General features: G+C 38.6%; 1 protein-coding gene across 1 annotated transcript in view; it reads left to right on the top strand.

Moving 5' to 3' along the window:
• Positions 1-12256, top strand: part of ACTR3 (actin related protein 3) — a 29432-nt gene extending 17176 nt beyond the window's left edge. The window contains exons 3-12 of the mRNA XM_082284888.1: positions 1609-1733; positions 2305-2415; positions 3872-3967; positions 4505-4612; positions 6722-6865; positions 7595-7768; positions 8144-8236; positions 8687-8812; positions 10377-10460; positions 10864-12256. Of these exons, the coding sequence (XP_082141014.1) occupies positions 1609-1733; positions 2305-2415; positions 3872-3967; positions 4505-4612; positions 6722-6865; positions 7595-7768; positions 8144-8236; positions 8687-8812; positions 10377-10460; positions 10864-10959 (1157 nt within the window). The 3' untranslated portion in view covers positions 10960-12256. The remainder of the gene's footprint in view (positions 1-1608; positions 1734-2304; positions 2416-3871; positions 3968-4504; positions 4613-6721; positions 6866-7594; positions 7769-8143; positions 8237-8686; positions 8813-10376; positions 10461-10863) is intronic.
• The last annotated feature ends 3880 nt before the right edge of the window (positions 12257-16136 follow it).

Here is a 16136-nt window from a genome sequence, read left to right as displayed (position 1 = left end):
GTTTTTCCTGCTGTATGTTAAAATGGGAGTCACCTTCTTTCCATTACCCAGTAGTTCCCTTGATTTTTCATTATTTCAGTTAATCTGTGATAGCTGTTGGCCTTTGCTTTACTTCTAAAAGAAAAAACTGGCTTGAATAGTGTTTCAGCACAAAAATTGCTTCAATGCAAGGATGTTCTTCTTTTTTTTTTTTTTTCCCCTAAAAGCTCTTAATTCTTGTGCCAAGCAAACCAAAGGCAACTGCTCTGGGTACTGTTGGAGTGCTGCCCATCCTCAGCCACAGCAGCTGAGGTTTCAGCAAGATTTATTTTCTTGTTTGTATTTTCAGGATATGATTCTTGATTCAGGTTGTCTGCTCCTAATTTCTGCCTTTCAAACGCAGGGCTGGACAAGCTGGCCTCGAGGGCAGAAAAATATTTGAGAGCTCCCATCTTGTTTTAGGCTTGTAACAGGGTGAAACTAGTTGGGCTTGAAAGTTGATGTGATCCTGAGGCAAGTGATGGATTTTACCTGAAAGTTCTTGAAGAGAACACACCAAAAATTTCCCCAGGTGTGGAAGCTCTGTAACAATGACCTGAAAATATTTGTCAAGACTCTTCTCTTGACTTGCAGCAAGCACCTGCCTTGCGACATTTCCTTCCCTGTGATTTTAGCTTCTGCTTCCCATCTACCCCCTTTCTATTTGGCTTCCTCCAGCCTTCTGCTTCCTCTCTGCTCTCCTGTAAGCAGCTACAGAAGTTGCAGTATGATTCAGTTTTCTTCCTGAAGAGCTCAGAATAATGACTTCTGTTTCATCCTGTTCAGTCTTTCACAATATTCAACTTCTTGGTTTCTCTGGCTCTGCTTGTGTTGTTCTGTGTGGGAAGGGGAGGGAGGAGGATGGGGAGGATCAATGAACTCGGGGTGCTTTACCCATTAGCAGGCTGCTGATTGCCAGATCCTGTAGCTGTGCTGCCCTGGCTGCTGGGCTTGAGACTGCAGCTGTTTTCATAAGTTTTTTTTAATCTTAGTTTTAAGCAAATATAACTTCTTGCTGAAGGTGAGAACTGTAAAAATATTTCTGCCATTGAAAAAGCTTTTGGAGGACAACCTTAGAACAGTCGAGGCTGATATTCATGCTGCTTGTATATATGAATTTCGTCATCTGGGTGAAGGATTGTGTTTAAGATTTGAAAAAATGCAGCAGATATTGCTGGTGCTGTAGTGCTGGTACCTGGGGAGTGATTCTTTTTAAAAGAATAGCACTAATAATAAAAATTGTTATTGTTACTATTGGAGTGTGTGGAAAATTAGCTCATTTGTTGAATAAAATCTGAGCTCTGTAGGGATATCTTTAGTGATTATTTTTATATTTTATTTTCCTGATTGCATGTTGAGTGTCTAACAATTAAATTTGTCTTTAAGCCTGTTACTGTGTTAACTTTTTAAGTCGTTACCATGCTTACCCGTGACTGGAAGTCAAATTATCTGTTGTTCTGTGTAGCTTTTCTGAGTTATGCTTGAAACAAAGGATGACTGTGATTACAGTATTATCTTTTATCAGTGTAGGTTTGCTTTTTTCAGTGCAGGATATGTGACCTACAATAATGTTTGTGTTCTCTGTTGAAGGTATTGCTATCAAAGAGTCAGCAAAAGTGGTCGATCAAGCACAGAGGAGGGTTTTGAAAGGTGTGGATGATTTAGACTTCTTTATTGGGGACGAAGCAATAGAAAAACCAACTTATGCAACCAAGGTATTAAGAGAAATTTAAAAAATAATTGTTCAATACTGTTTAGCAAGCATCACATGTACAGTAAATATAATATTAAGAATGCTTTTTGGTTAACTTAAATCTTATTCATTCTAAAATAAGCTTTGGTATTAGTTTTGTTGACCTTGGGGAGCCTGTGGGAATTTGCAAAACACTGTGAAAATATATATATATATGTATATATATATTTCCTCATAAGTGAGGCTGGGAGGATGTGAAGCAGAAATGCCACATTCTCTTGTTCCTTGACAACTTCTGTCAGCAGCATCAGAGTGGGGCACTGGGCTGGGGGAACTTCTGGTTTATCCCAGTGCCACCAATCTGCAGTACTGAGAAAAATGCAATGTGTTGTCTCTGCTACTCATGGCTGGAATCAGAATTTTGAATAGGTGTCACATGGGAATAGGGGAGGCTTAAAGCAGGGTTTCTTGCCTGTGTAGATCATATACTTTTATTGCAGCTGAAAGCAGATTTTTTGTTTGGTTTTGGGGTTTTTTTGTTTCTTTTTTTTTCCTTTTCTTTCCAATTATAATTTGATGTTTTTCTCCAACAGTGGCCTATCCGCCATGGTATAGTTGAAGACTGGGACTTGATGGAGAGGTTTATGGAGCAAGTAATCTTTAAGTATCTAAGGGCAGAACCTGAGGACCATTATTTTCTTTTGGTAGGTAAATTTATGCCCTGCTTAAGAAATTGTATGATGAATAACAATGTGCTGATTTATGTAAATTCTTAAATATAAATATGCATCTTTTGAAAACTAAAGTAAATAAATTGCCTGCAGCTTTCTTGACTTGGCCTTAAGCCATCCAGGTTCTTTAATTTTCTAAAAATGTTATTGTGTCTGAACAGCAAACATTTTTCTGTTCTCTTCTCATTTCCCTCCAAATTGTCTGATTCATGACCTTTTTCTTTTACTTCTCCACTGAATTCAATAATCTCAAGTTTATAGGTTTAAGACAAAAAAAATACTTGTGTTTTGACTTTACATAATTGCAATTATTTTGTTTTTACAGTACTGCCATCTGGATGAAGTATCTAGAGAGTAAATGTCTGTCTTTTATTTTCTGTGAAACTGGAAGGGTTGATTGTCATACTTGGGCTGATTAGATCTAAATTAAGCTCAGTGTTATTCTGAAGCATTTGCTATTCCTTAGTATTTTATTTAAGGCCATTGAAATAGGCAATTTGGTTTAGTGTGATATTTATAGACCCAAGTTTGGAATGAGAGGTGTTGGCCATACCTGTTCAAATGCCTTCATCTTCTTGAAGCAGTAATTAGGTCCAGTTGCTTAAGGCTGTGTCCATACAATCTGTGAATATCTCCAAGGATCAAGATGCCATAACAACCCTGGTTCCATTTTCCAATATTTGACCCCCTTTACGTTACCTTTCCCCCCCCCCAATACCTGCTTAGGATTTCCCACATTGCAGTTTGTGTCCCTGGCCCCTTGTTCCAACACCTTTGTGAAGAGTCTGACTCCCTCCTCTTTTTCCCCTCCTGTTACCCAGTTGCTGCAATGGAAAAGTGGTATTTTTTTTCCTCTCAGATATTCTGTAGTACTATCCAAAATGCTCCTTCAGAGTAGAGCCTTGAGTATGTTTGATTGTTCAATGAAAGCTATAGCACACTATTATGGTATGTTTTATGTTGTTCAGCTTCTCTCACTTGAGTACATTCCTACAGCTGAGCATATCTTGTGTTAGAGTGGCTGCCTTCTGAAGGAAAGCAGCTCTTTTCACTGAGAAATCTGAAAAATGTCATTCTTTAAATGTGCTAAACTGCATCCTTTGACATATTTTGATAGTCCTTGATTCTTTCAAGTGAAATCAAAAGTTGTAATGAGCTAACCAACCCACAAAGGGGGCCTTCCGTGTAAATGCTTAAGCAGTAACTATACTGTAGTTTTTATTGCACTTCTGTTTTTCTTTCTTTTAATGCAATTTGCATAAATTCTTAAAAGCACCCTTTGTACATTACTATTTTTACATGCTATTGTTGTTGAATGACTCATCTTCCAAAACTTAGGATTTGGTAGTTGTTCATTTTTTTTTTAAAGTCAAATGTTCAGTTTCAATGTAAGTAAAACTCATGGGATTTGGTTTTTTTTGTCTCACAGACTGAGCCTCCATTAAATACTCCAGAAAATAGAGAATATACTGCTGAAATCATGTTTGAGTCTTTCAACGTTCCAGGGCTATATATTGCTGTTCAGGTAAGGGCACAGCTGTTGAAAGTCACAGCTGCAGTATTTCTCCTTGGGCTAAAACTAGTTTCACTGTGAAAAGTTGTGTAAGTGATGTTTGGAATATTTTAGGTCCTTCTGGTTGGCAGTTCCAGCGCTGCGTGTTTCAGTGGGTAGTCACTGGATACTGTTACTCTGTTACCTCCATAGAAGGCTTCTGAGCAGTAAAGTATAATATCTGTTGCATCAGAAGTAAATAAAAAAACCACACCACATCATAGTAATTGTATTAATCCAAGAACTGCATCCCTTTCAGTATGAAGTAACAAAAAATGATGTTTGAGCATGGCTGAAAAAAACGTCAGGCAAGAGTCAAAAGTTACATTTGTGCATCCTCTTTTTTCTAAGCTGTTGTGTAGACATATGTAATATTATTAAATCAGTTTCCATGCTGTAAGTTACTATGGGGGTGTCAGTCTGAGTGTCCTTGGGAGGGCTGGTGGAAAGTGGGGTCTGCAGTGCAGCTGTTTTACTAATCTTTGATTTTGGTGTGTGGCTTTTCCCAAGGCTGTCCTTGCCTTAGCTGCATCTTGGACGTCGAGACAAGTAGGAGAGCGAACGCTGACTGGTACAGTTATAGACAGTGGAGATGGTGTCACTCACGTTATTCCTGTGGTAAGTGTGCCTCAAAGCTGCACAAACAGCTTCAGTGGAGAACAATTTGTCCTCTGAGTTCTCTGAAGCGTACACCTACACAGACTGAAGTAGAGATAGGAGTTTTCAAAAACTTCAGATAATTCGCAGGGCTGTGGGTGTGAGTTTGGTTCATTTTGTAGTGCAGAAGCTCTTGAAGAACTTCTGTAACCCTGAGCTTGGCAGGGCTAATTATCTTTTAGTCAGTTACCTTAAAAGGTGAGTTGCCAAGGCCATGCTAAGTGATGGGCAAAATTCCTTTAGCACATTTCCAATTTGGTTTGTTGGTAAGAGTGAATAGGCTCTTTCCAGTAATCAGTAGAAAAAGTATGACTTCTTATTTCATTTACCTCAGTCCATTTATATATAAAGTAGAAATAATACAAAGTATTTGAGAGCAGATGTAGTGTTTTTGAGAGTTTTTCTCCATCTGTTCCCAGTGTTTAGTAGTGCTTCAGCCATACAAGCAGGGAGGTTTATATAGCAGAAAAAAACCCCAAACTGCTTGACTGGAAAAAAACAACCCCGAGGGTTGGTTAGTGTTGAATATCTGTTCCAATACATCAAGTTGCTAAAGCAAAAACTTGGATGATTGTGTGATGTTTTATTAAATAAGGAACACTTAGGGCTGCAGTTTCTTTAATGTCAAATTATTGGTTTTACTGCAGGTATGGATTTCCTTTCAGAAAGGTACATATTCAAAATTTTGTAATTGGAATATTTAATAGTGTTCTTCATTTCAAGTGGCTGAGAATAGTTTTCTCTGCCTATATTTCCTGGGGGAGTTAAATTCATGTCTATGTACCAGATACATTTGTATTTTCAAAATGAAGTTAGATTACAGTTTTTAAGACAAAAATCTATACAAAGCTTTATCATGCCACAGTAACATTTTTTTAAAAACAGTAGCATTGTTGGTGGTCAAATGTACACTGCCATGTAGCAATTTCTTACTGATTTTGGTGGAATATAGTGGCTAAATCTTTGTTCAGACTGTTCATCTGAGATAATGTACTTTTAATAAAACTTAGGGAACAACTGACACCTCAGACCTTCTATAGGTAAACTTTTAAATTGTACTTAGTAGTGCAAGTTGCTCTTTAAAAGAGTGGAACTTTTCCTGATTTGTGGGTTTGGGTTTTTTTTAATTGAAATAAGAATAGGTATTCTATATCATTTGACGCATTCACCTCCTTTGCAGAATGCCATTTATTTGATTTCTGAAATTTTTAAATATGTTGAACAAATTGTCAACAATGTTCTACCACTTCTATAATAAAACAGATAAAAAGGAATTAACAAATGCTTATTTCAGTAGTGAAGTTAACAATAGCGGTAGATTTTTTTTTTTATGACATTATTTTCATGTTAGTAAGACATTTTTGTGTGAATGTAAGATGTGTGAATATAGGAAAATTTAAGCATTTTATGAGTGTGATATCTGGATTCTGTTTGGATTTAGCAGGTCTGGTAGGGTGGAAGGCCAACCTTGCACACTTGGTTTCTTTGTTTAGACCAGATATTTTTAATGCATTGATACTGGTCCCCAGGATGAGTGTGACTTGCAAGGGTAGGTTGATGGGTGAGGATGGGCAAGTCTGATGTTCTAAGCAGTCTCAATTCATGTGCTGAAATGATGCATTTTCTCCCTGCTTTCAGAAAATTAATTTTGGTTCATGTGGAATTGTAACGTCTTACGTCAGTGGCTGTGACTGCAGGGCCACATCAGTTATTCTAAAATAATATTTCATGAAACAAGGTTCCTTGACCTTTTTGGTAAGAGTAACCTCATTTTGAAGAGAAAATAAAGGCCAAGGAATAGTGAGTATAGTGATTTGTCTGCCTTATGTACTAGTGACCTTTCTGTTCCTTCTAACCTTGTAAGAATTATGAACCAATGCAAAGTAAAGTAAGGCTATACTGTGAAGAATTGGATTTGTGGTAATTAAATGAGCCAGTCTTAAAGGGCTTCAGCCTCAGAATCAGAGGTAGTGGATAGGAGTTTAGACTCCATGTCTTTCTCTCTCCCTCCTGAGCTTTGTTGAAAGTGGTTCTTATCAGTATCTTTGTGCCCATTAATTTTGTTTACAGGCTGAAGGATATGTGATTGGCAGCTGTATCAAACACATTCCAATTGCTGGGAGAGATATCACGTACTTCATTCAGCAGTTGCTGAGGGAGAGAGAAGTAGGAATTCCTCCTGAACAATCCTTGGAAACAGCTAAAGCAGTGAAGGTAATGTGAATGTTGCAGATGTGAAGATTATTTTGTATCACAACTTGATATATGGTTTTAAAATGCAAGAATATCTTGAAAATAATTGTACTCTGACTAATGGTGCTCTAAGTAATATAAAAATGTCTAAATAATATAATAATGTGAAATAGCTTAAACCCAAGGTTTACAGTTGGGTTATACTCAGTCTGGCCTGGAACTTCACTCTTCACCTGTTGTCTCCCCTTTCTCTTCCCCTCCATTATCATTATTGTTGTTGTTATTGTCCTGTTATTATTGTAATGTTCTGTAGGAAGAACTGTTGGTTGAATGTGTCATATAAAGAGCTGTAATTGCTCTATATTCTTTCTGAATATTAATGTGTTCTTTTTTGTAATACACATTAGAGAACAAAGCTATTCTGAAAGACATTCAGTCTAAAGTACACTTAAATTTTGTTTCTCTGGCAGTTCTTCAATGTACTTCAGAATTAATTTCTCACAATCATCAAAGTTTAGAGGAAAAGCAGAAGAAAAGTAATTTAGCTCAGCAAGAGCTTTCAGTGCTGCACAGAAATGATCTGTAGTAGCAGAGCCATTATCTACCTGTGTACAGTAAATGTCAGTTCAGCTGTTTTGAGGCCTATTCTTTATCTTCCAGTTTAATACTTACTCTTAAAAGTTTAAATTACTACACTTTTTGAAATTTCTATACTTTGGATGGTTCTAACAGTATCCATTCAATTTTCAGGAGCGCTTTAGTTATGTTTGCCCTGACTTAGTAAAAGAATTTAACAAGTATGACACAGATGGTACAAAGTGGATTAAACAATATACTGGAATTAATGCTATCTCAAAGAAAGAATTTACCATTGATGTTGGTTATGAGAGATTCCTGGGGCCAGAGATTTTCTTCCATCCTGAGGTAAGTTGATTTGAATTGTCTGTACTTTCTGTTTTAGATGCATTTTAGATGATAGCAGAGAAATCCTATTTGCAAAATTGTAAGGAAGTGGTTATCCTGACTTACATTTCTCCTTATTTATAAATAGATACCAGCTATTGTTGCAAGCCAGCATGATTTGATTCTTGATTGCTACTAATTTTTATAAAAATTCTGGTTGATACATAAAGTACTTATAAATGGCAGCAAAAATATTTGCCAGCTGTTTCCATTGTTAGTTTTCATGCCATCTCTAGAATTATAGAATGGTTCTTACCTTGTTTCCTCTTTACCTCTTCTCCTTTGCAATACATGGTCCTCCACACTGACTTGTCTTGATTTTATCCTTGATTGCAGTTTGCTAATCCTGACTTTACACAACCAATCTCAGAAGTAGTAGATGAAGTTATTCAGAATTGTCCCATTGATGTTAGACGTCCTCTATATAAGGTCAGTAGCTAGAATGTCTTTTTTTTATATACTGGTTTTAGAAGAATTGTGATTTTTATCAAAGTACATATTTGAAACTCTTAAAAACCAAAACCAAATGAGCAAAATTAACCATTTTTCTAGAAATGAATCCAATATGCAGAAGGCTTTGTTGTTCACTTAGACATTTTCAGAATGTGTTTTTTCATTAGGGAAATGAAAAACTGAGTGAAAGTGGTGAGATGTAATAAGACATAAATAGATTTTAAAGCACAGCCAATTTTAATGACAAACTCTTTGTGAATTCATGTTGTGTCATGTTTGTGTTAGATATTTTAAATCTTACAGTAAAAGCATACCTGCTAACTGCAGCTTTAAAAACTGTGTTTAGATATTTAAAATTTAGGACCTGCAGAAAACTGGAGGCCTTCATTTTCAGATGTGGTTAACCAATTTTGTTGTTCAAAACAGAATATTGTCCTCTCTGGAGGCTCAACCATGTTCAGGGACTTCGGTCGCCGTTTACAGCGAGACTTGAAAAGGACTGTTGATGCCAGACTGAAACTTAGTGAAGAACTCAGTGGTGGCAGACTGAAGGTTGGTTTGTGCAGCTCATGCAGTTAACAAGCCTCTGTTACCTGGAAAATGTGCAAATAACATCTTGCAATGATCGTGGTCTTTGTTGAAATGTCTTTATCTTGTTTGAAGTTCCTATAGAGGCTTTTCAGAGATTCATCCTTTACACTGATCACATACCAGCAGTTGGCCACTCCAGCTGTCTTTGTGCTTGGTGTTTATTGATCGGTTACAATTCATTGTGCTTGGTCTTTTGAGCTTAAAGATAAGAGATGAATCAAGCTCATTGTTGAGCCACCAGGAGGGTCAGGAGCATGTGTCCTGTGAGGAATGAGTGAGCCTTGATTAGAGAAGGGAAGGCTTTGGGACTCCTGATAGCACCTCATTACATATGTGAGGAGATTATTGATTTTAAGGTTCAGCTGGATAAAACCCTGAATACCTTCCTCTGACTTCATAGCTGACCCTGCTGTGAGCAGGAGGCCAAACCAGAGATGTGATGTGGTCCCTTCCCTCCTCAATTATCTTATATTATCTTATCCTACAAGGGACTTTGTTTTTTTACTAAACTGCATGATCCTTAATTTGTGTTTTTTCCACTTCAGACTTCTGACCTGTTGCATTCTTCTGTTGTCTCTACATAAATAAAAGAGCAGCAGAAGAAAAATAAAGTGGTTTTTTCCTTTTAAAGCAAAATTGAAGTGATTTTCCTCATTTATTTTTTAGTAGCAATCTCGCTAGGTGAGCTCAAACAATCCTTTAAAGCCCCAGCAGTGCTTTATAATATGCCATGGTAGGCAACTCTGAAATTTCAGTCATACACAGTTCTCTGGCTCAAGAAACATCATTTAGTCTCTGTTTTCTTTACTAGACTTTTACCACTTAGTAAGGAAGCAGAATCTGAGTAAGGAAATTGGATGTGATTCTTCTTTTCTTCGAAGTGCTGGGCATGGTAAAGAATCACTGGCTGGAATTTTGCAAATGTGTTACAGAACATTTTTAGATGCTGTTTCAAATTTCAGCGAGTTGGGCTGAAACAAATTAAATTTTGAAACTGTTACATACACTGCTAGTTTTGATTAACACAAGGAATGAAGGTTGTGGCTGACTGGAATGAGTGCTGTAGTTTAGAAAAGCATGACTGACTCTATTGATCCTGGATAAACTTTTAATCTGCAACTGATGCTTTTTTAAAGCAATTATGTGAAACTTAAAAATTAACCTCCTAAAGTGTGTTTTTTCTGAAAGGTCTGGGTAGTATGGATCAATGCTTATAACTGCATAAATAAATAGTCCATCAATAAATTAATCAGAACATAGTGTGAAAAAAATGGGTGTGAATGCAAGTACCTCTTTATGCCTGATAAAGCAGGTAACTGTTGGTCTATAAGCAGGAGCCGTTTCTTACTCTTCACTGTACAAGGGCAAGTCAGATGCTGTAATTGTAAATTTACATACACAGTATCTAAGAAAATACTAATTTATGAAAAGTAAGCTTGGTATATACACTCCTTTAAAACTAGATCTAGTTTTTACCAGCAGAAGTGACTTTTAATGTGTTCCTTTTCTCTCCTCCTTTCTGCAGCCGAAGCCCATTGATGTCCAAGTCATTACACACCATATGCAGAGATATGCAGTCTGGTTTGGAGGATCAATGCTGGCTTCCACAGTAAGTTTAGCTGTAAAGCTGAGCATGTTTGAGCCATTCTGACTGTGCTTTTGGAGCTCTCACCACCCCTTCATTGTATATTGAATGTGGTTGGGGAATTTCTGATAGACCTCAGGTAGTAAATAGACCCTCCCTGCCTGCCCTGAAGTTTTTTGCATTAGACTGTGAAGACTTGGAAGAGCAAATGAAAGCTGAATTAAAGCTTTGTGTGAGTTGTTAAATAGTGCATTTTAGTTTTGTGGCAGAATATATTCTTTGCATTGGTGTTTAGCCATGTGTGATGTAAGTTAATTTTAGGATTTCTGTGCTATCTTTGTTTTTTTCCACTGGCTACATAAAAGTTGCTATTGTTAAAATAAGGTGTCTATACCATACACTAATGTTCTTTTCCTTCCCTTTACAGCCTGAATTCTACCAAGTATGCCATACCAAAAAAGATTATGAAGAGATTGGCCCTAGCATCTGTCGTCACAACCCTGTGTTTGGAGTCATGTCTTAAAGCTGACCCTGCAGGGGTCAGGGATGGGGAAGTGGGGAGGAGGAAGAGTCTTTCTGAATACTTGTTTGTCTGATGGCTGGTATTAAGATAACAAACATGACTTGACAATAAGGAAAAGACCAAACACAATTAAGCAGGATCATTTTAATAAGTGTCTCAACATACGGATGTAGTGGAAAGCCAAAATGATCACGTTTTTTCTTTAGATTGATTATTTGAACCTGTGCGTAACAAAACAAAAAAGTGGATTTTAGTTCTTTCTGTGCCCTGATATTTTGTATATTAATGAATTATCCAAAATTTGATGGGATTTGATGGTGTGTAGATAGTCAGCTATCTAATGCTTCCGTTGTACCCCTTCATGGGTGCAATACAGGAGCTTGTTTATATTTCATACTTTTTTATACTTTGAGGAAAAATATGAATAAAAGAAACTGTAATATTTGAGGAAAAAAATTTACCAGTGACCAACTTGAAAGTAAATTAAAAGAAAAAAAAAGTCATGAGTCATGCAACTAGCTCTTGCAAATCATGACCAGTCTAAATCCTGGGTTCCATACAATGCGAGTGCTTTTGGAACTAAGAAGCTACTATCTTGGATTAACCAATGCCTGCTAGTGCTTTCTGATTACTTGGTGCATTTTCATACTATCTCTTGCTTTAAAAAAAAAAAAAAGTAAAGACAAGACTGTTGGACCAGTATTGCAGTTCTGTAGTGTCATTTCTAATTAAACCAAATAATCAGGTTATCAAAATTTGGTGTATTTAAAGCCTAACACCATTCCAATAAAGGCACAAAATTTCTTTTTATGTTGGTGTCAGACTTGTTAATCTCATGACATGGGAAGTTTTGAGCATGGGTCCCTACATATCTGCTGTGGCTTTTGAGGAGTGAGGTTGGTCTGTGAGGTAGAGATGTAATTTGCTTTGTGTAACTCAAGTGTGAGCATTTTAGAGGTGCAGTTTGTGTGTTCAGCTAGATAGCACTTACCTAGAGAAGCCTGACAGCTCCTCCACTGTTGGGTTTGTTCATCTACTTTGTTCTGTAACTTTTTTCCCCCCACTTTCTTGCAGGTGGTGCTATTCAGGAGTCAGCACTGCGTTTTCAATCTCTGTGGTTTTTCTGCAAGAAAATACCATATAGATAAAAATAAAGTGAAAACAATCTCTTTCTCATTCTTTCTAGGAAGAGCACTTTATGTAGTGATTGGAATTGCTTACAATTTCTGTTGATAGTTGATGGGAGAAAACTCTTCCTTAGGCACTTCTGAGCCCATGGTGGAGTTGAGGCTGTTTGCACAGAAGACCACAAGAGGGAGATCTGGTTTCTTCGGAGTTGCAAAGATGCCTCAGATTTTTATCAGAGACGCTTATCAATTGCCAGAGCTTCAAAACTTGGTAAATGTAACTCCAAAACAAGGATAAATGTGGGAAAGTGTTTTTAAAGCAAGCATTGTAAAACATTTACATGCTGGAATCAAACAGAAAATGGTGCAAACAGGAAATTGTTGAACAATTTCATTACAAAACTCTATTAGTAACATCTTCCCTATCACTGATACAGTTTTGTAGTTTTTTTGTAAGTCACTGTTTGAGTCATAACTGTACACTGATTCCTGTGGTAAGAAAGACCAATAGGCAAATACACATTAAATAAAAAAGTTAATTTGAATTGTGCTTTTCCAGCAGTCCTGGTTCTGCAACAGTACCATACTCTAGTGACAGGATTTTTTAAAACACTGCAATGGCCTGAAACTAAGGCAAGAGTTTTTTTCCTCTCTAGAAAAGAAGAGTCTTTAAAATTCACTTGAAAAACTCAAATTTCTGACACATAGATAACTAACAGTGAGCAAGTGCAAAGAAAAGGAGTGAATTCCTCTTCCTGTCACACACAGCTGTGGGGAGATCTCAAGTGTTGCACAAATTCTGTGTTCATCTTCCTGAGGCTCCAGGGAAGCTGCTTTAAGCTTCTATTTGTCATTTGTGTAGAAGGGGAGGGATAGCAACCTTACACAACCATTGATTTTTTTTTTTTTTTTTTTTTTTTTAGCTGTGATCTAATGAAGTAAGTGGGAGTTTTTTGTAGTATGTTTTCTTTTTTTTTTTTTTTTGTACTCTAGATGTAATTTTAGAGAAGTTACACAGCCACAGCTGATTTGGGGTATGTTAAAAGAGCTAAAAAGTATGAATAGCTCCTATTAATGACTTGGAGTGCATGGAGAGTCATCAATATTTAAACACACCAGACATAATACTAAAATCAGCCTTATACAGTGGGAATGACTGGCTGGAAATGGCTCACATCAGTGTTCTACACCTGTAACACCAGATCCAAATCTGATCTGCTGCTGGTGAGTGGTGGAGGGGCTGAGCAGCCTCTGGGTAGGTCATCCCAGAGATTGTGTAGAGCACACACTGTGCAGTGTGAAACAGAGGCATTTCCAGAAAATCCCTCTGCAATCTTGACCCTTGGATCTCCCCTTGTTCTGTGTTGGGTTGGGCTTAAAGCATCCAAAAGGTTAATTGCAGAGGCAAGTGTTTAAAAAAAAAAAAACCACAGATAAGGAGATTATATTTTTCTTCTCCAAAGGCTTGTTACGGGGGAGGTTACAGGAAGAAAGCAATTTCACACCTATGTAGGAGGATTTAATGGGACTGATATCTAGGAGTAGCTTTGTGTCTGTCCTGTGCCTGGCTGACAGAATCCCTTAGCAGGGCAATGCTGAAGGGCAGAGGAGTCCAGGAAGGCTGGGCATTCTTAAAGAATGAAATCTCAAAGACACAGGAGCAGCTCTCCCCATCTGCTGAAAGATGAGGCAGCCTTTTCCAACTTACTGATTTTAGGATTCTATAAAGGAGACTTACACTTCTACTGTCCTGCTGCCTGCATGATGAGCTGGAGCACTGCTGGTTTTGCACAGAAAATTGCAAAGAGCACTAAACAGTTCCAGTCTGCCTGAACTTGGGTCACTTTCCTCTTTTCCAGGAGTTTGGTTTTATTTCAGTAGATGAGGTAGGACTCCAGGTTTAATTGGCTTAAAAGCTGATACTTTCATGCAGCTGAACTTGGAATAAATCGAAGGTCTCTGCCAAGTCAGTTTAGGCTCATGTCTTCATTTTGTGCAAATGTTTGTACCAAAGGCTAGATACTGTTGGGATGAATGAGTTGCTACTTGAAAAGCTGCCTGGAGGCGACTGCTGGGCTGGGCTGCTACTGCCAGCTGTGGGGTAGTGCTGTGCAACCTTCCTGCCTGGTAACTCTGGTGTCCCTGTGTAGGACAAAAACTCCTGTGGCAGTAAAATTAGGAGAAATACGTTGTTAGCATCACTTAGTTGCGGGCTTGTTGTTTTGTTTATTTTTTTATTTCCCCCACAGGAGCAAAGTGGTGGAATAACCAGCTCCAGTGCCAGGCCCCTGTTCTGATACAAGCCTTTTAGTTTCCTATTTTAAATGGCACAGAGATCCCAGCTCCCATGTGGATGCTGCAGATGTCTATTTCAATTTTATCAAAATCTGGGTTGGCAAAGCAAAGGCCCAGCCTGACCTGTGTTGGCTGCAGGTGTCCCTCACCTCCATGAGAAGTGATACCCCCCAAGTGTTTGGGCTGTAGCACACAGAGTGACTGTAGTTTTTTTTCCCCCCAAAGTTGTTTTTAGTGTAAATGCATTTACTGCTGGAGGGAGGCCCAGAGAGTACAGCAGCGATTTTAGTTTATAGGAGCTGGAGGTGTAGTGCTTGATTGTAACACTGCTACAGCTGAGAAAAGTGCTTGGGTTCTTTTCTTATTCTCATGAATTAAAAGGTCAAGAAAGATGTTTTGTTTGAAAGACAGACCAGCACAGAAGAAACTATTTCCGCTTCATAGAAGCCCAGAAGCTGAACTGCTCTATGAGCACCCAGGACAAATCTCTTTCAGCATCTTAGAGTAGTTCCAATTTTTTTTTTTATAAATGCACATTAGCTGGAGAAGGGGTTTAAATACATCTCTCCTTCCCAGCTACGTGCCCTGGCTACTCAGCTGTATGGAAAATTTTCTTCCTGGTCCTGCTTGGGTCTCCCTATCCCTCCCCTTGTTGCAGAGCCCAAGGCTGGGCCTGATGCCAAAAGCATGGCAAGGGTCTGTCTGCAGTGACTGCTCTGAGATGAAACCTCCAAAGCCTCCATTTGGCAAGGTGCTGTTTAGTTGTGGGTTGGTTTTATTTTCTCCAACTTCTGAACTCTGTTTAGCCAGACCATGCTAGTGGTGAAAAATACCAAAAGTTGTGCCTCGAACAATAATAAATAGCAAATATGAAGCAACTGGTAAAACTCCCAAAGAAGCCAGAAAATCAGGAACATGCACGGATCTGTTGTAATGCAGATTTGCAGCTGAAGCACCGTGGGGGTGGGAGGGGGCAAGTGGCCTTACTGCAGCACGTTCCACGTTTCATTTGTCTGAGGCTGTGCCTGGCAGGAATGCAGCCAGCGTTTCTTTCACACTTCGCCACAGGATGGCACTTTCCCACAAGAAATCCTGCGTGGCTGCAGCCTGGAAAACCCTTTAGCTCAACCTGCCTGGAAAAAAGCAGCTCACTGAAAGCAGCTGATGGCAAACCTTCCTGGAAAGGCTGGTGCCTTGTAGTCACGTCAGGCTGAGGAAGATTAGAGCCTCGGCTTTCTATGTGGAGCCAAGCAATCAGTGTCTCCCTGCAGATGCTCCCGCCAGAAGTGGTGGGAGATGTCCTACGGATGCTGAGCAGGACTGAATTTCTCGGCACAGGGAATACCAGAGGTGCACTGAAAGGGAATCAGTGAGTGGGAAGATGTCACATGCAATATGTGACACCACTTCAGGGGATAACTGCGAGCAGGTTTTTGTACTCTCACTGCAATTCAGTTCTGAATTACCTCAACCTTTCCTTGCAGCTGGTTGTAGGGAGCGCACAAGAGATGGCACAGGCATGCACCCATCACACAAGCAGAGATAAAGCCAGGGAGAGCTTTGCTTATCATGGTCCTGAGAGAGACTGGTTGTAGCAAGGTTCTGCTTGTCCCCCACAAAGTGTAGGGAATGATAATCCTACCCTGCTACAATGATACTGCACGGATGTCTCAGCACGGCTCTCAGTATGGCTTGCCAGGCATTTCTGAGCAAAATGTGCTGTTGCCTGAGGGTTGTTTTGGGGAAGAGGAGTAT

This window comes from Coloeus monedula (genome assembly GCF_965178545.1).
Source record: "Coloeus monedula genome assembly, chromosome: 7".
NCBI classification, from domain to species: domain Eukaryota; kingdom Metazoa; phylum Chordata; class Aves; order Passeriformes; family Corvidae; genus Coloeus; species Coloeus monedula.
The sequence above is the reverse complement of the archived record's forward strand: the minus strand, read 5'-3'. Positions and strand labels throughout refer to the sequence as shown.